This window comes from Montipora foliosa, chromosome 6, assembly GCF_036669935.1.
Source record: "Montipora foliosa isolate CH-2021 chromosome 6, ASM3666993v2, whole genome shotgun sequence".
NCBI classification, from domain to species: domain Eukaryota; kingdom Metazoa; phylum Cnidaria; class Anthozoa; order Scleractinia; family Acroporidae; genus Montipora; species Montipora foliosa.
Window position 1 is genome coordinate 11,574,512 of NC_090874.1, and position 25,614 is coordinate 11,600,125.

Below are 25,614 nucleotides of genomic sequence, written 5' to 3' on the forward strand. Positions count from 1 at the left end.
GATGTCGAAACTTCCACCTGTGTGCACGAAAAATTCAAAACTAGTGCGAACTTCGCAGAAAGGTTTAGTATCTACACACCAAAAGAAAATTAGATCAGTGGACAACCAAAGAACTGTAAGGTGCACAAGGCAAGACCTACGAATGGAAACCAAGAGTAAACTGCCAGAGGAGTACAAAGAACCCACATATAAAGACACGAAAAAGAGAATCTGGGATTGGTTAAGACAGTCAGAGGAACAGAAACCGAGTTATCTACGCCGTGCGAGTGTGTTCAAGAAAACAAAGCGTCTTGAGAGAGGAAACACGCACTATAGCTATCCCAGTGAAAAAACCGAATCCCTCACACAGAGACTTATCCTATAGTGACTGTCCATGTCTCATTGGACTAGTAGTATATAGTGATCTAATAATTGCGGAGATGGATGTTAAGTGGTCTAACCTTTCTAAGACCACAATAAAAAAAAACAAAAATCTCATTGATCTTAGACTGATGTCAGTAGTCAGTACGGTTTTGTTTAATTCAAGTAATATTTGGTAAAATCACAAGCAATACAACATTATTGCGGTCAACATGTGCCACGTTCGACGAGAGAAGAAACACCGTTTTAACATAAGGACAAAGGTATTATCACCATTGAGAAATTTTGTATTTCTGCTCTAATGTTATTCAAAATTGCTTCAAAATTAAACACACAGGCCACCTTTGGAAACATTTAATCAAATAAAAACCATGTAAATAGTTTAAGTCACACAATCCTTTATTGTTGTTTTTAGCTAATTAAATATTTTACTTCAAATAAAACAATATAATGAAGCACGCCTCTCGATTTGGGTAATTCTGCCATTCCATAACAAGGGAAGATACCCGATTCTAATTTCATTTATTTTTTATGTGTCGGGTCACCAAGTCCTACCAGCAAAATACGAATACAGCACCGACTGAAGTTTTTAGCTTTCAAAACTTGCCCAAATTGTATCGGTAGGTCTTGTAATTCGTCCACAAGGCCAGAGAGACAACTTCACTCTTGAATCCGCGACCATGTTTACAACAGAGAATTCTAGGCGTCCCAGTCTGCATGAAACCATCTCTCTCACCTCTGCCTCGAGAAGACCCGACACGCACGGGTCTTACGTTACGATTATGCCTGTAGAATCAACTGAAATCGCAATTCCTTGTAAAAACCAGCATCTTAATTTTGTTTGGTAGGCTATAGGAATCGGAGAGCCTGAACATTTATGCATGCGCTGACGGAATGTTTGAACAAGAGAGAAAAAAGCAGTACCTCCAGACGTGGCGCAGGAGAGTCGTACCAAACGAGTCATCCCGGGATTTCGGCCCGTGTGATCGCTTTTGGACGCAGATGGCCCTTCGCTGCTTTCTGCTACCAACCTTGCCTCCCGGTACGGCATTGAGGGAGAGATATGTCGGCCCCTTTAAAAACAACACAACAACGTACTTTTGTACAGTAATATGAGGAAATTTTGAATGCGCTTATTACACAGAGGTGTAGAGTTTGACTTCAATGGTAAGAGGAAAGGTAATTTGCAAATATAAATCCCAGTATTCTCTTATAATTATTTACATTATACCGTTCCTTTGACAAGAAATTACGAATGGCCAGTTGTTTGCTATGAGAATAACAGCGAAAAAAGCATTACTTTGTCGCGAATTTTCTATAACAATAACTTGTTCAGGAAACAAAAGTCTACGTTAACAGCACACACCAGGGCTATTCCTTAGTATCTGGCTGGAAATCTTCTCACTACTTTTTCCCCCGGCCGCGCTTCAGCCATTTGATGACGGCCAGTCTCCACTTGCTTCTCAAGTTGCCTGGTTCATGCCCAAAAGAATTCTGGGTGATTCTGCCATTCCATGACAAGGGAAGATCCCCGAATCTCATTTCATTGATTTTTTATAAGTGTTGGGTCACCCACTCCTACCAGCAAAATACAGCACCGAATGAAGTATTTAGCTTTCAAAACTTGCGCAAATTGTATCGGTAGGTCCTGGAAGCAAGAGAGACAACTTCACTCGTGAACCGCCATGTTTACAACAGAGAATTTTAGGCGTCCCAGTCTGCATGAAGCCATCTCTCGCCTTTGTCTCGAGAAGACCAGACACGCACGGTTCTTACGTTACGTTTATGCCTGTAGAATCAACTGAAATCTCAATTCCTTGTAAAAACCAGCATCTTAATTTTGTTTGGTAGGCTAGGTTAGGGAGAGCCTGAACATTTATGCATGCGCTGACGGAATGTTTGAACATGAGAGAAAAAAGCAGTACCTCCAGACGTGGCGCTGGAGCGTAGTACCAAACGAGTTACCCCGGGATTTCGTCCAGTGCGATCGCTTTTAGAGGCAGTTGGCCCTTCGCTGCTTTCTGCTACCGAATTCGCCTCCCGGTACGGCATTGAGGGAGATATGTCGGCCCCTAAACCATATGAGACAAATCCCACGCCTACTCACAGCTCCAGACCGCCCTTATGCCAGCTACGCAGGCTAAGGTGATCTTCCTATCTTTCATTTTGATGCTCATTCCGCAGTTCAAAGATATGCTAAATTCCACTGAAAGTTGTAAGGTTCTCACTTCCGGTTGTATTCCCAAGCTTTGCAATTGACCCTTTTTTTCAAAGCGACTGTTTGAGTGGGTAAATTGGAAAATGACAAAGTCAGTTAGTATATGTAATCGTATGGGCCGGAGGGCAATTAAGGATTAATTTCACGCGTCTTTTTAAAGGTTTCACAAAATTGCCTGAGTCGCGAAGAAACGAGGTCAATTTGGAAAACTTTGTAAAGACAAGTGAAATTAATCCGAAATCGTCCGACGGCACATTGCAATTACATGTTTATTACATAAGGGGCAAAATTATTGAAGGAAAGATCAACGTACACACTTTCATTCGGTTAGAATTCAATTCAATAAATCGTTGCTGACAACAGAAATAGGATGTTTATTGTATATGTGGACAAAAAGCAGTTAATCGGAGTCAGAATCTGGAAGAAGATTCTCTTCTAACTTCACTTGTTCTGAATAAGCAACCGTTAACCAATCAGGATCAAGTAATCATGCCCTCTTGATTACCAAAAGAGTCCTCCGTCTCAGCCAATCAGCATTCATTAATTTTGCAGCGTATGTGATAAAGTCAGAAACAGAATAGGCCTCAAGAGAGAGGGTAAGCCGAACTGTTTATTTTTTTTAAATATTCTTTTTCCGGAATAGAACCACTGATTTATCAAAGCATTTCCGTTGTCGTGTTGATCTTTATTGTTGTTTCACCGAAAAAAAATCAATCTAAAACAACGCGAGTTTGAAAACACCACGAAGCAAATATATCGATTTTTTGCCGTGAGAAAACAATGGAAAAACATGGTTTAAGAACTACACAGCCGGGAAAGCCGTGCATTCAAGTAGATCGAAGTTGTAATTAATATATCTACTGGTTGCGGGATCCTAGCCTGAGAACAGTTATAACACAGGCAGGATACCTATTTGATTATTCCTCACAATGTTATTTCTAATGTGTGGTAAATTAATGCCCTTTATGTCGATCAATGCGCATTGATCGATGTGCAGTAGATGTGACCTCAAGCGTAAAAGAGTACCTGTCAAATATCAGAACTCTTGAACCAATGAGATTATTCCTTCTCCGAGCTCCACATACCCTACGTGATAAAACAGAACAACTGTTGCTTCAAATAAAGACGTCAGGATAAATAAGGCCGGCGCCTTTTTCCTCGGAGTTACAGAGCGGTAGAGGAGCGTTACCATTGAAGAGGTATGATGCTTATTTTCATGGCATTGTTTGACCCATATTTAAATATAACGAAGCTTCGCTTTCTTGCTAACATGGTCGATCATCAAAATAAGATCACAAGATGGATTTATGTCCCGTCTCTTTTGTCATCGCATAGTTAGTACAAATTTTTATGCCCTAGACAAGAATAACAAAAGCTTCTAAATTAAAGCATACGAGCTGTCCTAACAACTGGACGATGTCCTACAAATTTCTCGTCATTTTATCCCTGTTTCCGGTTTCCCGGTACCTGTTCAGAACTGCTGAAGTCAGATATCAAGGCTGACATTTGCTGACCAATTTCTCACAACACTGTGGCGGGTTAGAAATGAAGAATATGGAAACGATTATGAACCATTGGTCTCAAACTGCTGTTAGACTCATGCCGTTTTACAGGGCAAATGACAGCCGAATGACAGCGCTACAACCAAAATCGAAGCTCCTGACTGTTTTGGGATATTTTCAGCCATGAAGGCAAAGAAAATAAGGAATAGATGCTAAAATGAAGTACTAACCTTAAGTCGAGATCTTGCTTTATAAATCGAGATCTCGAATTGTAAGTCGAGATCTCGCATTATAAGAGGGTGTCTCGCACTACAAGACGGTGTCTCGCATTATACGGCACGATCTCGCTTCATAAGGCGAGATTTCGTATTGTAAGACGAGATCTCGCGGCACTTCAATGCGAGATCTCGATTTATAAAGCGAGATCTCGACTTAGTTTTAAGTCGAGATCTCGAGTTATAAGTCGAGATAGAAAATTCTCGACTTGCAGAAAATAACAACACCATCATGACCCTTTCAGGCCACCATACTTAACCAATCAAGTCTTCATGGGATGGTATGGAAACAAAGGTGAATTTAATTCCCCAACGTGAGTAACTGATATACAACCAGGAAGTTCTTCCCTTTAATCTTCCGTACATGCTCTCACCAATGAACGATTAGAAGACTCGAGGGTATTCAGAAGGTTGCAATCAATGCACGGCACACTTATTTCAAATTGAAGCCCCCGACAAATTCTTTCAAGTCTCTCCTTATGTTTCCCAGTCTCAGCTAAAATAAGTAAAGGAGAGTGTTTTAAGTCGAGATCTCTAGTTATAACTCGAGATAGGAAATTCTAGACTTGCAGACAGTAACAACACCAGCATGACCCTCTACTTGCCAGCGTACTTAAGGAAGATTGTTTCGATACCTGCAAATCATGTTTCTTTTCTGAACAAGGATAAGTGAAACGACTGACCCAAGTATTAGGTGGCTTCGAAAAACGAGATAGTCTACTGGTTCAGATGAAGTTGTCTCAGGTTATATCATGATTTGTTTAAAAAGGGAAAAGTTCAATGATAGAAAAGTTCGAATTTCTAACACTTGAATGAATGGTAAGTAGCGCGAAGCTACCATGGGAACGTTAGCCCTACTAATAGAAGCGGGCCCACTCAAGGACAGAGAAAAACTCTGACCAGTGTGATAAATTGAACCCACGACCTTCGGGTTAGATCACCGCTGCCCTACCGACTGAGCAACAAGGTCAGACGGGAGCATGTTGTGGGAATGAAAATGTCAAATTCACAGTAATGAATATGTACAAGTACAAGGAAGGGTTACCTTTTTGCAAACCGTGGCCGTGTAGCACTTTATATTTCAACAGAATTAACTGTTGTAGGGTAATGTGAAGTGCTGTTTTCTACCCATGTAAACCATGTGAGCGTTAGCCCTACTAATGGAATTGGGCCCGCACTTATGTGAAAACACCATTCCCCAAAAATAATAAAGTTGTACTCTCCTAGTCATGGACTCCTGTAATTAGTCATCTTTCTTAACATTCAACGGAATATCTCGCTCTGTTTTAGTCTTGTTAGTAATATTCATTTTACGTTCATTCCCAGGAACCCCAAAGATTGCGGAAGAATGGAAGTTTTCAACCTACCATTTATGTTACTCTTAATTAGTCTTTTGATGAGTAGAGGTGAGTCTGGGAGAAGAAATCCATAGCTGTGCTTTTTATGTATGGCTTCAAAGAATGATAAAAAATCGTGCCACCTAGTTTGGTGAATTTGGTGATATCTCGCTTTATTTCGGTGGCCAATCGAACAAACCCAAGGAAATGGCTTTGTATTGTTTTCTCCATTTTATCAGTTTCTAGCCTAGATGCACCAAACAATGCCACGGATTTGGATTCAAGTATAGACCCAATGTTGCTAAAAATGAACGACGATGAGATACAAGGTACTACAGTGTTTATTTTCGATAAAAATTAATTTACACCGTAGATCGAATGCTTTCTTGGCTGATAGTCAGCCACTTATGCCCAGAAATGCAGGTAATTAGTGCGCGCGCAGTTTTGATAACAAATACGAAATGTCCCTCAAGTCTGAGCAATTTCCACTTCGGTTTCCGGTTTGTATATACGTTAGTTTTGCACTTTTTTACCATAGTCAATCTCTGGAATGCATTACCTAGCGAAACTACTATTATTACCTCTGTTACTCTGTTTAAGTCCAAGTTAAAATCCTTTTACTTCCAAAGACTGCAATACGTGTTTTTCATCAAGATGATATTAGATCGTATAAAATTATCTGTCCTGAGTGTCGTAAGACAAATATCTCCACAAGTTTGCATTGTTAGCGATCTTTTAGTCAGGATGAGGTGGGTTCTTAATGTTTTACGTGGGGGCGGGCTGGTGGTTAACCTCGTAGGGGACCTATGTCCTGTTGTTGTTTCCACCACGTATGTTTTCATACTTAATCAGTAAATAAATAAATAAATAATTAATAAATTGTTCACTGCTGGTATTATTTTTAGGTTAGTGTAAATGCATGCAGCTGTTTAGTTTTACTTGAAGAGGAGCGTTTGAAGGACACTTTGTCACACTTTGTGACTTTATTGTCAGTATCCCGAGACAGAATCCGTATCCCGAGAAGAGTTGTAGTGAGGGGCCCGTTTCTCGAAAGTACCGAAAACTTTTCGTGCCCGAAAAGCCATCTATGAAATTGCCAACCACTTGTTTTGGGGCCCTGATCTTTTAACATGTTTTCAAGGTAACAAAACGAAAAATAAGTGTGAAGTTTGATGAATTAAATGCTCTCCGTTCTTGAGTTACAAAAGGAATTGTGACACCCGAAAATGGCCCGTAAAGTTTCGGGACTTTCGAGAAACGGCTCCCTGGGTCTCCTATCCCCATGAGACCTGAGGAGTGTTTTATATGCATCGCATGTTTTATAGATTTACATAATAGAGATTTAACAAGCGAGTGTAAGAATGGACCAGGAATATAACGTGTGCAAACATTTAGAGTGAACTTATCCATTAAAGAGAAGTCGGACACTACAAGAGTAAGGGGACACTTCGTGACGCTTATTGAAAGAAGTTTACATCAAATTACTTGTATGGGTACCAGCTCTCCTGTCAGATATTTGAATGATAGCTGTCGATCAAGGCAAAAATATAAAGATTTGTATGGAATTCACACCGATCGATTACATAAGAGTAAAGCGCTACGCGCCTCGTTGGCTATTTACCATCTCATATCAAACGCGCGCTCATGGAATAATTGTTAATTAATAGCCTTAATCGGGAGCCCATTATACCTGGAGCCTTCATCTTCTATATTAGCCCTCTGAGTCAACCCTGTCCTGTATCTTTTTTATTTTAAGAAGCACATCCCAGGGTATTTTTGCGGGTGTTTTTACAATAAATAATCATAAGAGACTCTGACCAGGGTCCCACCCTGGTCAGAGTTTTTGTCTGTCCTTGTGTGGGTCCATTTCCATTAGTAGGGCTAACGCTCACATGGTTCATATGGGGTACAAAACAAGCACTTTACATTACACTCTAATCAGTTAAGTCTGTTGAAATATAAGTGCTACACGGCCAACGTTTGTAAAAACGTAACCCTTCCTTGTGTTTGTCTTCCAACTCGATACCTTTATCTCCTTCTTTTGTTGTATCCTAGCGGTGTTTTTATTTTCCTTTTTATATATCCTGGCCCGTCTAGTTTAGTTCTGCTACTTGCGTGCCCAGGTTTGGTCATAACATTTTTGTAATAAGTATACTTTGGAATTAAAAAAAAACAGAAACATTTTCATGGTGAAGAAACTCAACCAAAAAGCTGTCTGATTTTTGCAGCAACATTTGGTGAGATGAATTTGGGAATGGATTACTTCGAAGGAGACATACTGCTTACGGAGAGACAGCGAGATGCCATAGAATCATCGAGGAAAGGAAGCGACATCCATCACAGAGCACTTATTAAAGATAGAAGGAAATTGTGGAGGAAAGGCTTGGTACCTTTCGTGATCGCTGACGACCTTAGTAAGTGAAAATGATTGCAATTTGTAGAAAAGAATAACCAAAGTTAGCTGTCAATGTGCCGAGTTCAAAGAGGTGGCACTGATTAGGTTAAGCTGTTGCATTTACGAATTTAAATGCTTTCTGACCAACTCCTGACGTAAGCTCGAAGCTCGAATGACTGAAGAAACTGCTAAAAGTCTTTCATAACAGAGCTGCATACTTCGTCATAGACTGGGACAGATCCACTATAAATTGAGTTCATATAATCTCTCGTCAAAGCGAAGTTCGTTTTGGTGGATGGCAAATACATATAATGATACGGACCTTTTTGATAAGTGAGCGACGAATGATGACAACGGTACTCCGTTGTGAAACAGCTTCACAAAACGACAACTGAATTTACAACGAAAAAACATTTCAGGAGGAGCTTTAAATAATCAAACTTACGAGTTTCTTCGTTCTAAGTTTGCATGGAGTGAAGTGAATTGGATGTTGTACTCTGTACTATGCTCTTTATCACAGGAAAAGAGAGCATTGAGTTCATTAGGTCAGCAATGGAAGAGTGGAGCCGCTTAACATGCGTAAACTTCCGAGAAAAAACAGACGATGACGAAGATTACATTGAGTTTGTCTATGAGCAAGGGTAGGTTCGAATTATACAAGCATAATAACATCATGGTTTTTGGGAAAAAGCAAACAATAAAACCAGCAAAGGACGACAACATTTTCAACCTCTCATGACTTGAGCTTGATATTCAAATGGCGGGCCGCGGGTAGCGCCTTGAAAATGTGGTATCGGATTACGACCGCTCGGCTCTGTCTTCAGTTTCATTATACAGAGGGCCAAACCATTATACTGAGGGCCGACACTGGAGGCCAAAGAAAGGCTACAAGAAAATTATAGATAAATGGGCATATAAAGAATTGGAGTGCCTCATTGATTCGCTTTGTGGTCACTTAACAACCCTTGACCTGCAAATAGTTTTTTCCTTCTTTAATGCACATGATTCTCTCCACTATAGCTTCGCGGTTTATTCGTGCGCTATGGGTTTTTCGTGTGAAATTGAACGAGCCAGTTGGTGAATTTTCCTATAGAATAATCCGTCATTTGTCTTTAGGTGCTCCTCATATGTTGGGCGTATCGGTGGTCATCAAACCATTTCAGTTGGAAATACAGAAGGAAGCATCACCTGCAGGCACGGAAATATTGTGCACGAAATCGCACATTCTTTGGGCTTTTTTCACGAGCACAGTCGACCGGATCGTGACCAATTTGTAGAAGTTCACTGGCGTAACGTAGAAAGCGGTGAGTGTTCTTAAAGTAGCATTACCACAGATTTCGAAGCATTAGACACGCGACATGCAAAAAGCGAGAGGTTGACTGGTTCTGAAAGTCGAAGTGGGAAAAATTCCTAGATTTGTAATTGTATGCCAAAAACTGTCCCGAGTTTAACCTCCATTTTTCATAAACCCTCGATATGGACCACATGGAGGTCTTTTCTTTCACGGCTTCGAGGCAAATACGAGACAAATTGTTGGAAAGTGGGCGTCGAAAGTAGTTCGTAGTGATTAGGTTAAAACTCTCTCCCTCTGAGTGTTATGAGCAAAACTAAGTTAGACCTTGCCAACAACCTGGCAGCTTGCTAACATACGAAACATACTTAATTATTATAATTACAGAAATGACCATACTTATGTTGTTGTTAATTACAACTGACTAAAAGCGTTACCTCACTTGTGCATGTTGATTCTGATTACTCCTTCGTCGTGAGAAAAAGCCAGAGCTAATCAACCAGGGTATTACCGGCAGAATTCCATTATGAGAAGTGTTCAGCCTTCGCCCTTCAGTTTACGGTATTATGAAGGGTACGTCCGTCGAAATTTTGAATACGGGTCCAGCCAAATAATGGACAATCACACTGGGCCTAATGACCACACAACCGCTCTGATTGGTCCACAATCAAGTACACACACAGAATATTGCTCGTGCTAAATGAACCTAAATGCAAATTCATGGTCAGCCACGGAACGCAATGACATCTTATTTTTCTCCCTCCAAAACTCTAGACTAGCCAAAACTCTAGCCGTAACCATGTCGCAATCTGATTCGCTGAATGTTATTGCAGATTTCGAACTTCTTGTAATTATAAACAGTAGGGACTTAAAAATCTACAACAGCGTCGTCGACGAAAACGTTATCTCAAAATATAACTTTGCAACATTGTAAGGTTTTAAGGTTGGTTTTCACTAGCGACGGAGTCGGAGTCGGAGTCGGATTCGTAATCAGAAGCGCAGAGCGATATGATCTAGTGAAAATCAAACTGTCGGAGTCGGAAGCAGAATACCGATTCCGCCTTTTACTCCGTCGCTTACGATCCAATGAAAACTGCATTATCGGAGTCGGAAGCAGAAACGGAAGAAAAAAACAATCACAATGCTCGATTCCAAGTACTGTGATTGGTTGGTTCTTCCGCTTCTGCCTCCGACTCTGACACAATCTCCAGGTACGTAGTTTTCACTGCATCATGAGCGATGGAGTCGTAAGCGGAGTCGGAAGAAAATGGGAACGTTCTGATTCTTCCGACTCCGATTCCGTCGAGCTAATGACTCCGCTTACGACTACGATTTTTGATTTTCACTAGGTCATAAACGCTCTTACGACTACGAATCCGACTATCGAAAACCAGCCTTTAGTGATTAGCCCGGGCCATCTCGTTCGTGTCGCACAATGTGGGCAAAGTATCCTAAGTATCCTTTCTCTGTCCTTGTGTGGGCCCATTTCCATTAGTAGGGCTAACGCTCACATTGTTCATACGGGGTAGAAAACTAACACTTCACGTTACACTCTAATCAGTTAAGTCTATCCTAAGAATAAATTGGTACGAGCGCTTCTTGAGTAAATATTGGAGAATGAAAGATTCACATTTGTAAGCTCGGGTTGTCGTCAAAACCTCAAATTTGGTGACCTCATGCCGTTGTTGTGAAGAGTACCGCAAAAATAGGCGTTAAAACGCTTACCGCACTTGCAGCACGATTACCAATGATATTGTTGTTTTGTGACAACCGTGTGTTCGATATATAAATATTCAGGCATGCATATGGCTAAGAGGATTTTTGATCAAATTTCATGGCTCAGTTCTGTTTTCTTTGTCTCAAGGGAGATTTCTCGGCAAATAATATTCAAATTTAACCATGAAGCCTTGTAGCCCTGTGTGTTATATCGAACGGGGCCTATTATAGTTCGATATGTGTGGGAAATCTTGTGAACACGAATGAATTTCGTGATATAATTATGGCCACGAGCGATGTTTTGGAAGTTCAAAAATATGCACGGGCCGTATGCGAGTGCATTTTCAGAACTTTCAGAACATCACCGGTGTCCATAAATCAGGAAGTGCACGAGCAAGTTCATACGATTTTTCAAATTAAACAAACAACGATATTTTATTAGATCTAGACGGATACATGGGACTGAGGTTAGCCACTTATATTAGCGTGTCATATCCAATAGCGACGGGATGATTTATTATTATTTTTAAATTCTGGATGTTTAAATTGGAAAGTCAAAATTTTCGTTTTCTGCCGCAAAAGTTTCAACTTGCGGATATTTAGCGAGATCACATTGCATGATAACCGGGTTTCAAGTGAGCCTGAATCACAACTCTAGAAACGCAATATCCGATATTGAAAAGGAAATAATTTTCTTTGCTCTCGTAAGTCGAACATACCATAACACGACGATGATCTGTTCACATCTAGGTTATGAAAAGAACTTTTATAAGGAGACTGACGACACCGTGGACTCCCTTGGTGTCGGCTACGACTATGGATCTGTAATGCACTACGGAGAGTTTTTCTTCACGAAAACGCGTGGCATGAAGACGTTGGAACCTACGAGCGGTGGTGTCAGTATAGGACAAAGAATTGGACTTAGTAATTTAGATGCTCAACAGGGAAACTTGTTATACAAGTTTGAATGTGGAGGTACGTAATCGCTTCCAGAGGCAATCTTTGTCCGATTCTGTCCTGTACGTACTAGGTACTGTCAGCTTCTAAAAAAGGCTCGCTCTGTCCAACCCTACAAGCCCAAGTTTTGACCCTAAAAATGGGTAGGCAAATCTCGTTCCGCAATTGGTATTTTATTACAAATCTAACTGGCATTATTTTTTTTCCATTCAATCCCAGTCTTAAGGAACTCGCATAAAGTCTGTAAAAACAATTTTTTCCATCCCTTTTGTCGTAGATTACTTTAAAAAAGTGATGAATTCAATCGAGGTATTTTAAGGGTAAATGTTTTGCACGCGCTGTGATAGTACCGTACCCCTTCAAAGAAAGAGAACATTTTGTTTAATTCAGATTTTTATCAACGGCAAGGGCTAAGTGAGGCTCTGCCGACAAGCGACATGGCCAAAAATGTAGCGACAGCACTTAAAGTGAAATCGCGACAAACGACATCCTTTCCTTAAATTTCCGACAGCAACGTGAAACACTGCCAAAGCACCGGCACGAGACCTTTTAAAATTCAGACAAGCGACAAGGGACCCCCCCCCCCCCCCCCCCCTAGCTGGAGCACTAACTGGGAAACTGTAAACTGAAATCAATAAAATAAATAACGAAAATCAAATCATAGGTTTCCAATGAGGAGAGGAGGAGAGCGGTAAACTGGAGTACCCGGAGAAAAACCTCTCGAGGCAGAGTAGAGAACTAACAAACACAACCCCCATGTAACGCTGAGTCTAAGAATCGAATCAGGGCCACATCGTACATTACATGGTGGGAGGCGAGTACTCTCACCACTGCTCCAACTATCCTCCCCTATTTCCTATTCTCTTATTCCGGAAAACATTTCGATCATACACCTGGTAGATTTTCCAGTTGCGTACTTTGCCTTTTGCATTCAGGTTCAGGGTACCGCGATCAGGCAAGTCACCGAAATAAAACATTGCGAGGCTCATCTGACAAAGAACTGTGGACTCGACCACTCCGTGAACATGAAGTGAGAGTGCTTAGAAAAAGCAAAGTACAGAAGAAGCGCAAACACAAACACCAAAAAGACAAGCAACAGCGAGCTGAAACGAAAGCAAAAATAACCGGCAGGAAAGACGGCGTTTTTCAGAACACCACGAAAAACAATCACCTTAAGAAATTCCTAAAAACTAAAAAAATTTCAAAGAACATCCTTGCCTCTGAATCAACTTTTCACGCAGCGTCAACGAATGCAAAAAAGAATGATCACGAAACGATGTCCTCTGCTCAGCTGTTAAAGAGTGTTAAGAAAACTCAAATAAAACCAATAACACAACAACTATACAGTGGAGATCCTGCAGACATATTGGAAGGAGATGATGAGGAGGATGATCCCATATCTTACTCTCGGGGTAGGTCTAAATACGTGTTACTGACCGAGTCCAAGGGGTACGATTGGTAAGTTATGGCTTGCGCTTTACTTGTTCAATTTATATCCTACTTATATTCGGTTGGTGAAAACGCCGCATGATAGACTTTATCGCGCTAAAAAGCCAGTGAGCACTATCTGAGAGATTAAATGACTAGCTTGATTATTTGGTATAAGCATGAGTGCCCTAAATAAAATGGAGCCCACTATTTCGTCAGCATTGTTTCTTTTGATTGCTTTAAGAATAAAATTATTTGTGGATAGAATACAATGGCTTGAGTCCAGGCTGGACCTTTGAAACAAAATTGTCAAAATTGTTATATTATAATTCAAGGGTGGAGGGCAGATAAAATGGCATTTGCAAAGACAATGAACAACTACGAAAGTTGGGATATTGCTATATAGATTCACATTTTGAAGGACGCAGCAAGCCGCAATTTATAGAAAATTAACCAGGGTCGCTCAAATTAATGTATCGAACAATGAATAACCTGATAGAATCGGTGCATGAAGTCTCCTTTGATAGATAAAACATATTTAAAAGTTTGAAAAAGCGTCCTACTAATTAAATCTCATTCTCATTAAACTTCTTTACAGCGGTCAGTAGTGCACCCGCCGTTGCTCCAGAAACACCTAATCAACTGGCCACTGACCGAGCAACGCTGGCTCAGGAACAAGAAGATGCTGTTCAGCAACAAGATAATGACGACATAGGTGTGTTTCTCTTTAGAATTTTCCCTCTGTTATCATTTCTTGTTAAAGAAGATAATATCTATAGACTTAACATTCAAGTTGTCGGATTGAAATATCTTTTCTTTTGCATGATAATAGAGCTCAATTCCCCCAGGTGATCTGGTCACGTAATTCGAAGGACTGGGGAGAAAAATTTTAACGCCGTATCCCACAACCCCGCGCAGCCTTATTTTCGAATTCAACATGGCAGAGGCGAGGTTAGAGCTCGTCGAGTGAACTTGAATGTTCATTCATGATCAGTAACAGGAAATTTGGTAGACACGGAATGATCTGTTGAGTTTTGGCGATGGAAATACTGCAGGGAGTTTGGTAACAACACCTAGAGCCGCGCGCGGTTGTGGGATACGGCGTTAAAATTTTTCTTCCCAGTCCTCCAAATTACGTCACCAGATCACCTGACCGGAGGATTAGTTGGGTACACCAACATGATGGCCGCTGTTCCATTGTTTAGGAACATTAACATGGCCGCCGAGCTTCACGTGAAAAACACTCTACAGATAGACATACATACTTATTGACCGTGACTCCCCATAGGGGCTTTTCAGGGCCAATGAAACACAATCACAACAGAACAGAACATTCGACAAACTGTTAAGAATCCCAACTGGTGGGAGGCAAACCAGTTAGCTTTTTACAATTGCAGCTGAGAAGTTGAACAAAAGGACCACCAGGAAGAAACAAAATCAACGAGTGGTCAGAAATTGTCTCAGTCAACCCGGGATCCCCGGATTTCAAAGCAAGCGCACTTTCCACTGGGCCGCACTGCCTTTTTTGCTTATTCAATATAGTCAATATAGCGACACCTGGGAAATTTGAAAACAGAAATGAGTAATTCTTACAGTTATTAATTTCGGATACAAGCGCTTTCTTCGAAAGCATTTCAAACATTTCTTTAGAGTGGAGCTTCCCTTTAAATTCTTTATTTTCAGCATTTACAAGTCCTCATAATTTTCAATGTTGTTAATTTCGTTACCAGATTAAATTTTGTTAATCTTGTTACGTAAACGTTTTTGCCACATGAAACTAATGATACATGAAATTCAGACATTACTTCTGAACAGAATTTTCTTGTATCTTCAAGGTGAAGAGAACCTGGGTAAAGACTATTTTGAGGGTGACATGATCCTCACCCCGAAACAGCAAGCGTTCCTTGATAACATAAAAAGCAACGGTGGAACCCAAGGAGGGACCAAGAGGGCCTTAATCAAGGATACTATGTACCTCTGGCCGAAAGCAAAGGTCTACTTTGATTTCCACAAAGGAGTAGGTAAGTTTTATAAAATGCTCCAATCTGAATTGAGTGAATGATGTAATAATTATTGGAACAGTATGAAATGCAGGAATCGTTTCTTCGTGCTTTTGGCAAGGTTACAATTCTATATAGATTTGGGGCTATTGCATGGCCGTTTTTATACTAGAGATACATAATCCGTCCAGACGAATTATGCGTCTCTCGTGTCATTCATCCAGTGTAAAGACGGGACAAACTATATAAAGACGAATAATCCGTCTGGGACAAACTTGGGCAAACATTTTTTTCTGCGTCTGTTAATTTCGTCTAGTATAAAGACTAATGCGTCTCCAAAAGTAAAGGTCTTTATTTTACGAGGATAACACGTGCCAGTGAGCTATAAACTTGTGACCCTTGGTGCGCACCTTTTAGCCCCCTTCCTCCGTCAATGCTCCGTTTTACGGGTATTCAAAGCTACAGCTACAAGCATCAGAGGAAAGTCGAAACACACGTCGATGGAATGAAACGGGGATCGAAATGGCGACCTCCAAATCAGAAGGCGGCAAACTAATCGACTGAACTACGCCTTTTTCTTGTATGGATTCATCTGAAACTGGAAGACGCAAAGTTCATAACATGTAATAAACAACTGTGATGTTTGTAAATGTACTTTATCGATTATGACTCGGACAAACTCGGGTAAAATCCGAGTGCTCCGGAAAGGAGTCGAACCCACGATCTTCCGATCACTAGTTTCGATGCTCTACTAATGAACTCGTAAGAAGAATTCAAACTAAGATATTGATTAAACTAAGTTCGGGAGACTAGTGCCCCATTCACACCGACCGCAAAACATGTTTAATTTAACTGGGTTTAACAAAATGAAAATCAGTCACAGAAAATTGTAGGACTGGCTTTTACGTGAGATTCAGGTAAGTTTCAATACATGCTTTGATCTGTGCTAAATTTGGAGACGACAACAATCAGTATACATGATTTAAGAGAAAACATTTTGAAACCATGCCTAACTAAACATGTTTAAAACTTGGTCAAGGGAGTTGGTGTAAACTGAGCTTAAGTCTTCTTTACCGATGGACTGAAACATGGAGAAGAAATTATCTCGCAATTATTGTAAAGATTGCTGTAAAATATGCAAGACTGCATGACCCTCCCCATTATAACAGAAGAAACCTGGAATTGTTCGGGATGACCAGTCCGTTATCAATTAAATTAAACTGACGAGTTCTTCTCTTGCATTTTTTTATCCCAAGATAGGATTGGCAGACGGCGGGCACGAGCAGCCATGCGTCATTGGCAGAAACATACATGTCTAAAATTCAAACGTGTCCGAAAATCTCCCAAGAATTTCGGATATATCAAGTTTGTTTTTGAAGGCGGGTAAGTATCAAGTTATTAAATAAATGGTATATATTGGAATGGTACTGGACCTGAAAGTAGATATCTGTCTTCCGAGTGAACACTGAAGGCCGGGACAAATGGCTTTAACATTTGCTTTAACATCCGTTCGATTTTGTTGAATGATGTTGAACGATGTTGACTGCTGGGGTGGGCAAATGATTTCAACATTTGATTCAACAAAGCTCGCGAGAGGCTTTGTCTTCAACCCCAGGCTGCAGCCGCGGTTGTTACTACGGGTACGGACATGGGTACGTCGTTGAGAGACCTATTAGTGCGCACGCGCATACCCATCAATGTTGAAAATGGAGGGCAAAAGTGGCTTGAACTTCGATCATTCAACATTCGCGAAAACAAAAGTAATGTTGGAATGGTTGTTGAAGCAACGTTTAAATGTTTTTAAATTCATTCAACATCGATTCAACATGTTTCAACACGGATGAAAGAGGGGAGCAAACAACAAAATCGAACGGATGTTCAAGGAAATTTTGAAGCCTCACATTTCCCGGCGCGGTATTTTGCTTATATAGGAATCACAAAGTGTTCCATAAACCAAAGCACTTCATGTATCATTGTTTAGCTGGGGTCTTGGTTAAGATTGGAATTTTAACGTTTATACAACCAATTAGCTGGCTGTTTAGAGACCTAGCAATTCTTGGGTTTCTCTCGCCTTATCAATAGCCAGGCATGTTTTGTTCGCAAAGAAAACAAAAGAAAACTTTTACATAGTTATAGAGTTCAATTCCTGGAGGATTGACTCGGGATACCAACATGGTAGCCGTTTCTTTGTTTGCGGACACCAATATGGCGGCCGTGACGTCATGTGAAAGGCTCAGGTTAGGGCGGTCGCTGTAAGTAAGCTGATCTGGAGTCTTTCTTTCATTTCTGTTGGTTCGTCGATGCAGTGTTTAGTAGGTTTGAACCTCAAGTAAAGCTATGATCCTCGCAGTTATGGACACAATTTCAGCAATTGCGAAGAGAAGCCTGAAAATTTCAGGACTTCAACGCACCAGTATCGCGAGGTCACGGGTTTAAACCCCTTTGAAGTCCTGAATTTTTCAAGCTTCTCTACGCAATTGCTAAAATTGTGTCCTTACCTTTTGGGGATCATAGCTTTACTTGATCTCATATCTGCAGTTCAGTATACGATTCATTTCATATATTTAACAATTATTCCATGAGCGCGCGTTGGATATGAGATGATAGATAGCCAACGTGGCGCGTAGCGCCGAGTTGGCTATAATCATCTCATATCCAACAAGCGCGAGTGGAATAATTGTTTTATTAAAAACGCTCCCAAAATATAGAAAACTAGACTACAATAAATATAAAAAGGCCCAAAAAATCACGCATATGCTTGCCGTGTTTGTAGATCATGGTATAATGGTTCATAACCCATGATGGCTTAGCCAATAAAAACTCTCGAATTGCATTATCCAATGATCCAGTTTTTAATAATATGCGTTATATGTGGGTTGAGTTTGTTGGTTCTCTACTCTGCACCGAGAGGTTTTCCTCCTGGTTCTGCGGTTTGATTTGTTTTGTGATAATTTGGGATTACAGTGTGCCCAATTAGTGCTCTAGGGGTGAAGAGTTGACACTTATAATAAAGTTCAATTCCTTTTCATTTTTCAACACTTTTTCACAGAAAGTCAGTTTTGTGGTACCCATTTGAAACACCAATATTTGCTCAACAAGATGCACTCATTACTGTGGCGTAATAGGTCACCCAAGCAACTGGAAAGCCATCTAAAAATACCCTATATTTTATATGGAAAAGCTAATCTCAAAAAGGAATTCGGTCAAGCCCATTTTGTTTTAGGTTAGCATTTTTGAATCGTTTCCGTATTGATGTGGACGCACAAATACGATTCGAAAAGCAGATTTTCCCTCACGCGGAAAAAATCTCCGTTTTCGAAAATCAGAATCCATGTGGACGGGGCCTTAATCTCGGTCCTTTATCAGTGGCCGATACTACAGCTAAATCAGTCTATCACAGTAGTGTATCTGAGGACCGTAATAAATATGGCGTGGTAGAAGCTTTATATTCTAATCACACTGAAACGATTACAAAATATTTTGTAACTAATCTAAATAATCACAAAACACAGAATAGGAGCGGGCATCTCGTTTACTGATGCAGCAAGCGTGAAGCGTTACAAAAAACAGCATTACAGTTTCACAAACTCAGAGAAAATTACAACAGTAAATAAAATAAAAAACTAGGGTTGAAAGAGATGCCTCGAATGGCTCTTGCATAACTTAACAACCCTTAAATAATGTACTAGCCCATTGAGACACCTACAAGCACGCTAAAATTACTTCAGCAGTATTATGCAACCTAACATACATACTCTCGTGAAACTAACAAAACGTTACAAAATATATTTTTCCGGTATATGATAATGCTGTACTAACTGCCCATCCTTCTAGTGGTAACCCTGCAATGGACCCCAACTTGAGTGGATTCATAATCCTCTTCATTGCTTTATGCAAATACGTCAGTGAGGCTTAACTGATCGTCAGCCTCGTCATAAAACTCCAAATGCTCAGATAAATTGCCTGTTATATGACATCAGCTTTTATCCAGAACTTCCCTTCCTTTTTAGTTGCGCTTCTCGAGTCGGTCGGGGTGGCGATAAAATGCAAAAGCTGACGATTGGTAGCCCAGCATTAAGGTGTAAAGTTGGAAATATCATTCACGAGTTGGGCCACGCTGTCGGCTTCTTCCATGAACACAGCCGTCCTGACAGGAACAAGTATGTTAGAGTTCTGAAAAAGAACATTCTACCGGGTGAGTAGCTGCAGCCTGCACCGTAAATAACCGCACAGAAGTGGATTCCTTCTCTATAACTAAGGTGTCTTTCTCCTGATATGAATATCGAGAAAAAATGGAGTAACGAAAGCCCCCTTTTATTTGATACATGTTGTGTATTGCGGATCTAAATCCTGGTCAAAACGTTTGGAGATACAGCACTTTTTGCTCGTCTTTTGGGGAGAATACTTCCAAGTTTAACTTCCAATTCCTACCCACATCTACAACCGTGCGAAGTTGCACAATAACTGTCCAAGATGGGGGATCAATGGAACAATTATCTTCATTGAAAAACAACAAAGCCGTCCCAAATGTTTTGGTGGGGATTGTATATGTACATTACCCAGAGGCCAGTCGGGAAAATAAAGTCGTGCAATATGGGAAATAAACTGCCACAAAGGAAGATGCACATTCGGTCCAGCTTTAGTTATTTTCAAAAACAAACGGACAGTCGGACAGAAAGGGCAATAGCAAAGTTAGCAAATGCAAGTTGCAGAAATATTTATTTGGGAATAAAACGAAAGAAAGCGCCACGCTTTTCGCTACTCGAGGACTATTACTAACAGTCCTCTTGTAGTGTAGCCAATCAAAATGCAGGATTTGCATTAGTCCACTGGTTGAATACTTCTTTTTCACCAAAGTAGTTCTCCAATGAATTCATATCACGTCAGACGTTAAAGGAAACTGATTTCCGTCTCTTGGGTCACTGATATGTGATTTCTTGAGAAAATCACATATCACTACTCGTCCTTTCCATCCCTTTATTTTCTCTTGATTTAACATATTGTTCCTACAGGTTTTCTGTAACTCTGTTCCGACTCACGTAACTCGCGTGACTTGGAACACAGTTTAAACTTTTGTTTTTCAATTTTTATTTTCTAAGGCTATGAGAGAAACTTCTATCGGTTTGGTCGAAAGTGGATCGACTCAAGGGATGTTCCTTATGACTATGGATCCATCATGCATTATAACAGAGCGTTCTTCTCTCGCTTTCCTGTGATGCTAGACACTCTTATACCTTTGAGAGACGTAGATATCGGTCAACGAAAAGCACTCAGTAGATTTGACATCCTGCAAGCCAACCTTCTTTACAAATGCGACGGTGAGTGACCTTTCATACATTTTTTTCAAAAGTGAAAGAGTTAGTTAAACGCTGATATCTCGAAAACGAACTTGCAAAATACCAGTTTTAATTGTTAGAAAGTGATCAGTAGGCTAAGACTGGTAGTAATCACTTTTCATGCCGAAGAACTTAGCATAGCCATAGCCCTGATATCTCGAAAACGAACTTGCAAAATACCAGTTTTAATTGTTAGAAAGTGATCAGTAGGCTAAGACTGGTAGTAATCACTTTTCATGCCGAAGAACTTAGCATAGCCATAGCCGTCGTCGTTGCTTATTTTAAGGCCAAATATCTCCAATGATCCCAGTCGTCTTAAATTTTGAAATTTTGTGTTAGCTGGACAATTGTCTTGTTAATGTTTACAAGTCAAATGCAAGAGCTGAAGATTGGTGTTATTTATATCTTTGTTTTCTTACGGAGGGAGGCGCGGTGGACTCATGGTCAGTGTTCGGTCCGGGTTCGGATCCGGGTTCGGGTCCTGGCCGGGGCCATTGTGTTGTGTTCTTGGGCACTTTACTCCCACGGTACCTCTCTCCACCCAGGTGTATAAATGGGTACCGGTGAATTTAATGCTGGGGGTAACTCTGCGATGGACTAGCGTCCCATCCAGGGGGAAGTAGAAATACTCCTAGTCGCTTCATGCTACAGAAACCGGAGATATGCGCAGGCCTGGTGGGCCTTCTAGGCTCGTAGCAGACTTTACCTTACCTTTTACCTACCTTTCTTAGGGAGGAAGAGATTAACAGACGAAGAAATCGAAGAACTCAAAGCAGAAGCGGAGAGCGAAATTGAGGACCAATCTTATGAAGGTAAACCTGTTCTGGCAACTGAGCACATCACTAAGCGCGAAGCTCAGACCCCTGGCAATGAACGGCTATAAAAGCCTATAATCAAAGCCGCACACTAGCGTCACAAATTGAACAAGATCGGTAACAAAAGGCAATAGACCACTTGCACTAAGAGGTCACGTGACCAATGCTTCCCTTAAACAATGAGTTGTAATCTTGCTGTTGCCAAAAATTGACAGAACACATGAAAATTATCTTACACGCGAAATTTGAGAGGAAACACATTTAAGGGAGATATTTTATGGTACTTTGATTTTTCAACAAAGTAGCATGATTTGTCTTGGCCGCCATGTTGGAGGGCATACTCTTGCCCTCCAACATGGCGGCCAAAACTACTTTTGCTTATATCTTGTTAAATGTTTGATAGTTGAGTTCAGATGTGCCATAAACGTTACCACATCATCTTTTCAACATTTTCCTTCAAGTTCAAGTGCAAAATTTGTGTCAGAAAGCCGTAATTCATAATTTCAAAAAAATCAAGTTTTGGTCACGTGACCAGCTACGGACTTTCTCATTTTAAGCAAATGGTGCGGGTTTGAAAAACCAAATCACTATTATTTTGTTTAAGAGATGACCCACTAATAGTGTTTCGAAGGCAAAATCATGTAACTTTCATTTTCATAAAAACGATGTCACATGACCTCTTAGTGCAAGTGGCCTTTACCCTTGCTGGCCATATAATGGCGGAGAACATCTACGGTAAGGCAGCCCAGATCATGAGCACATGGTAATGGTGGGCATTAATTAACGAAACGCAACGAGACAAACACAAGCCAGCGTCATGCCGGGATTGCAGAAAAGAAGAGAATTGCATGTACAGCTTGGATGAGCACGGACTACAGAATCTTGTTGAGGATTAACGTCATCGAAATCGTTTAAACCGTTCTCTCTGAAATTGAAAACAAATTCATGCTTGCGATACTTATGGCTTTAAAGGTAATAAAGATAGATGTAGATGCCAACCTCTTCCCCAGCTGCAGGGCGCCTTTCCCTGGCTTTGTGTATATATGTAGCTGAAAGAGGATCTCGCTTTAGTACAAAATAGATGGTTTGCAACCAATCTCTAGAGACACAGATAACAATGCTGCAATGTACAATTGCTGGTGGACGAACAAAAGGAGCCAATGAGAGATATTTTGTTTTCGTCCTCCAACATGGCGGCGATGACGTCAGGCGAAAACCATCTATTTGCGGCCACTCACTTGCATGCCATGTTTTATGCATCGTGCGTTAGAATGACGGACAAGAAGACAAGTGCCAAGGTATCCTGCAATCGCTGGGAAGATGATTGTGATATCTAACTAACTTTTTTCGTGAAATTTTGAATGAACGTACGCTCCAAACTGGCATAGGCTAAATTATTAATTGTATGGTTTCATGGAATTAACCAAAGTGATTACTTTGGTCAGTTGGATAAATCACCTACAGATCTTACAACAGGAGTGTTTCTGCTCTTTTTCAGCCTTCTGTGCCGATGTCTATGATCGTGATACTTGCCAAGAAGTAAAAACACGAGGCTATTGCCAGAAATTTCCACGCAGCATGAAGACAACGTGCGGGATCACGTGCAACTTGTGCGGTAATCAAATGACACTTTGATTGCATTTATTAGAAATTGTTCGGATACATTTTGTTACATCATGCCATTCAGACTTTCAGTTCGACAATGCAAATATTCACTTCGCTTCACAAGTCACAGGTCATTGTCTTACCAATACAGAAGAATCCTAAACATTCATTTAAGCTAACCTTAGGAATTGAATTGAATTGCCGAAATTCACCTTTATCACTCGGGGGCCATTTTGGAGTCCATGGGGAATAAAGGCTTTGTCTTTGCATTGTCTTTGCCACACTGAATGAGAGGCTAGACGGGCAAAATCTTTTGTTTGTACAGTGAGTGATATGGGTGTATTGAATGTTTGAATCGTTGAATTGAAAGTTTGAATAGACCAATTTCGATATATTAAAATTCATTCCGAAACAAAAGGAGTTTATTCCCCAGAGCCGCGAGGTGATGTCTTTTGAATACATACCAAAATTGGTCGATTGCCGAATGCACCATTGAATTTTGACACTAAAAACGCGCCATATAAAATATCCACCTCAATCATGTTTTGAGGAATTGCATGCGATTTGGTCATATATATTTTCTTCCAAGGGGGTCAAAATCAAGGAATAATCCCAATATTAAAAATGCACTACCAAATTAAAAAATAAAAAATTAAAAAAAGATATATATATATATATACATATTAGACCGATTCTAGTGATTTGATATCTATGGGTTAGGATAGTTCATTTCCTTTCTTGTGTCATTTGTTCATTTTTCGCCTTAAACATGAAATCGAACTGACATGTAATGTTCTGCGACTTGCAGTCGGTTGTTGTTTCTGTCTAGCATCACTGAACCTCATCTAACAAATAACTAATAATACTAATAAACTCACTAATAACTTCTTAGGGATGAAAAAGCCACAGCAAATTCAAATCGGAGGAATTCAGTATGATACGCGAAAGCGTTTGATCGACATCTTGAAGTCTTCGCCTTTAAAGGAAGAGGGAGCTTCTAACCGCATGTTTGCTGCAAAGCCATAACACGTTTAGATAGAATTTCAAATTAATACGAGGTACACCTTCTGAATTTCAACCCGTTACTTCAGCCTTTTAGATGTGACAGAACTTTGATAAACGTATAACCAAATTATCGTTGTTAATAAAAATCAGAAAATACATAAATAAATAAGTAAATAAATGGGAGGGAAGAATGGACGAAAAAAAGAAAGGAATGAAAGGAGGAAGATACAGATGCTTGGTAAAGTGAGTGAGTGAGTGAGTGAGGGTATGGATGGATGAGAGATGAATGGAGGGTTGAACGAGAGAATGAAGAAATGAATGAGGAAATAAGCGAGAGAATGACTAAGTGAGTGACTGATTAAGTGGAGACAGAAACCCATAAGGGTTGAAACGTGTAACGCGCGTTCACAGCTTCCGAATATTCAGTGCGAACTGATTGGTTGAATGTTTCAGTGCTAAGTACCATATTTGGAAACCCCTCGCTCTTGTTGTTCCAAATATGGTACTTAGCAAATTGAATATTCAGAAGCTCGTTTCCCAGAACACAAGGGGCCGTTACACGTTTCAACCCTTATGGGTTTCTGGTGGAGACTAAAGCCCGCTTTTCATTAGCAAAAACGTTTGGCACGACTCTCCGAAATCTCGGTACCGTACCTATGTTTCACGCTCGTTCCCAGGGTGCCCTGCACATCTCTGGAGCTGTGCTCGGGCACTCCAAATATTGGTACCGTGCCGCTATTTTGTAGTGTCCTGTCAATTTTTTGTGCGTGTTTAAAAGGGATTTAAGAATGGATAAATGAATGGTTGAATGAACGCATAACAGCTGACTAGCAATCACATTTCCATAAAGGGGAAAGTCTCTTGATTAGGTAGGCTTCGGCAAAAAAGCTGAGTTCTACTTCGTGAAGGTACAGTTAAGAGTGCCAGTCACAGAGATCGCAATCCCTTAAGTAGAACTATCCTCTCTCCGCCCTTATCTATGATTGGTTCATTTTTCTAGCCCGATGCATCACGTGAACAGAGGGGGTCATAGTATCATTTTCCATCTCTGTTCAACCGTTTCTGCTAGCTCTCTTTTTATTTACTGTAGATTATTTACTTTTTCTTTGACACAGGGGCCAAAATTCAGAACAATGAAACATCAATAGCACAAGAATCAGGAAGATAATTTGCGGCGCGTTAACCCACCGTTTTCCGACTTCTGCGAAGACTTTGGCGTCTTTTATTCATCTTGCCAGAACAAGATCTGACTTTTTATACGAAGACTTTCAACTATTTTTCATTTTCGTCCACTGGACTAATGATTGTAAGGTCGAATTATTTAAGCTCTTCATATATACACTGCTTCAAGATGGAATACGCTTTCTCGATATC

At 40.4% G+C, this 25,614-nt stretch overlaps 1 protein-coding gene across 4 annotated transcripts in view; it reads left to right on the forward strand.

Moving 5' to 3' along the window:
- The first annotated feature begins 3,652 nt into the window (after nucleotides 1-3,652).
- LOC138008687 (uncharacterized) overlaps nucleotides 3,653-25,614 on the forward strand; it is a 22,314-nt gene continuing 352 nt past the window's right edge. Inside the window, exons 1-18 of one of the 4 annotated variants that reach the window (XM_068855990.1) lie at nucleotides 3,663-3,777; nucleotides 4,601-4,669; nucleotides 5,682-5,761; nucleotides 5,932-6,021; nucleotides 7,921-8,106; nucleotides 8,608-8,728; nucleotides 9,204-9,391; nucleotides 11,845-12,069; nucleotides 12,987-13,463; nucleotides 14,078-14,194; nucleotides 15,315-15,500; nucleotides 16,736-16,862; nucleotides 19,490-19,674; nucleotides 20,579-20,797; nucleotides 21,547-21,627; nucleotides 23,129-23,245; nucleotides 24,128-24,293; nucleotides 25,356-25,614. The exon at nucleotides 25,356-25,614 is cut by the window's right edge and continues 352 nt beyond it. In XM_068855990.1, the coding sequence (XP_068712091.1) occupies nucleotides 4,629-4,669; nucleotides 5,682-5,761; nucleotides 5,932-6,021; nucleotides 7,921-8,106; nucleotides 8,608-8,728; nucleotides 9,204-9,391; nucleotides 11,845-12,069; nucleotides 12,987-13,463; nucleotides 14,078-14,194; nucleotides 15,315-15,500; nucleotides 16,736-16,862; nucleotides 19,490-19,674; nucleotides 20,579-20,797; nucleotides 21,547-21,627; nucleotides 23,129-23,245; nucleotides 24,128-24,261 (2,574 nt within the window). In that variant the 5' untranslated portion in view covers nucleotides 3,663-3,777; nucleotides 4,601-4,628 and the 3' untranslated portion in view covers nucleotides 24,262-24,293; nucleotides 25,356-25,614. Of the gene's footprint in view, nucleotides 3,778-4,600; nucleotides 4,670-5,681; nucleotides 5,762-5,931; nucleotides 6,022-7,920; nucleotides 8,107-8,607; nucleotides 8,729-9,203; nucleotides 9,392-11,844; nucleotides 12,070-12,986; nucleotides 13,464-14,077; nucleotides 14,195-15,314; nucleotides 15,501-16,735; nucleotides 16,863-19,489; nucleotides 19,675-20,578; nucleotides 20,798-21,546; nucleotides 21,628-23,128; nucleotides 23,246-24,127; nucleotides 24,294-25,355 lie in introns of all 4 variants that reach the window. The other 3 variants (XM_068855991.1, XM_068855992.1, XM_068855994.1) reach the window with 3 other exon arrangements.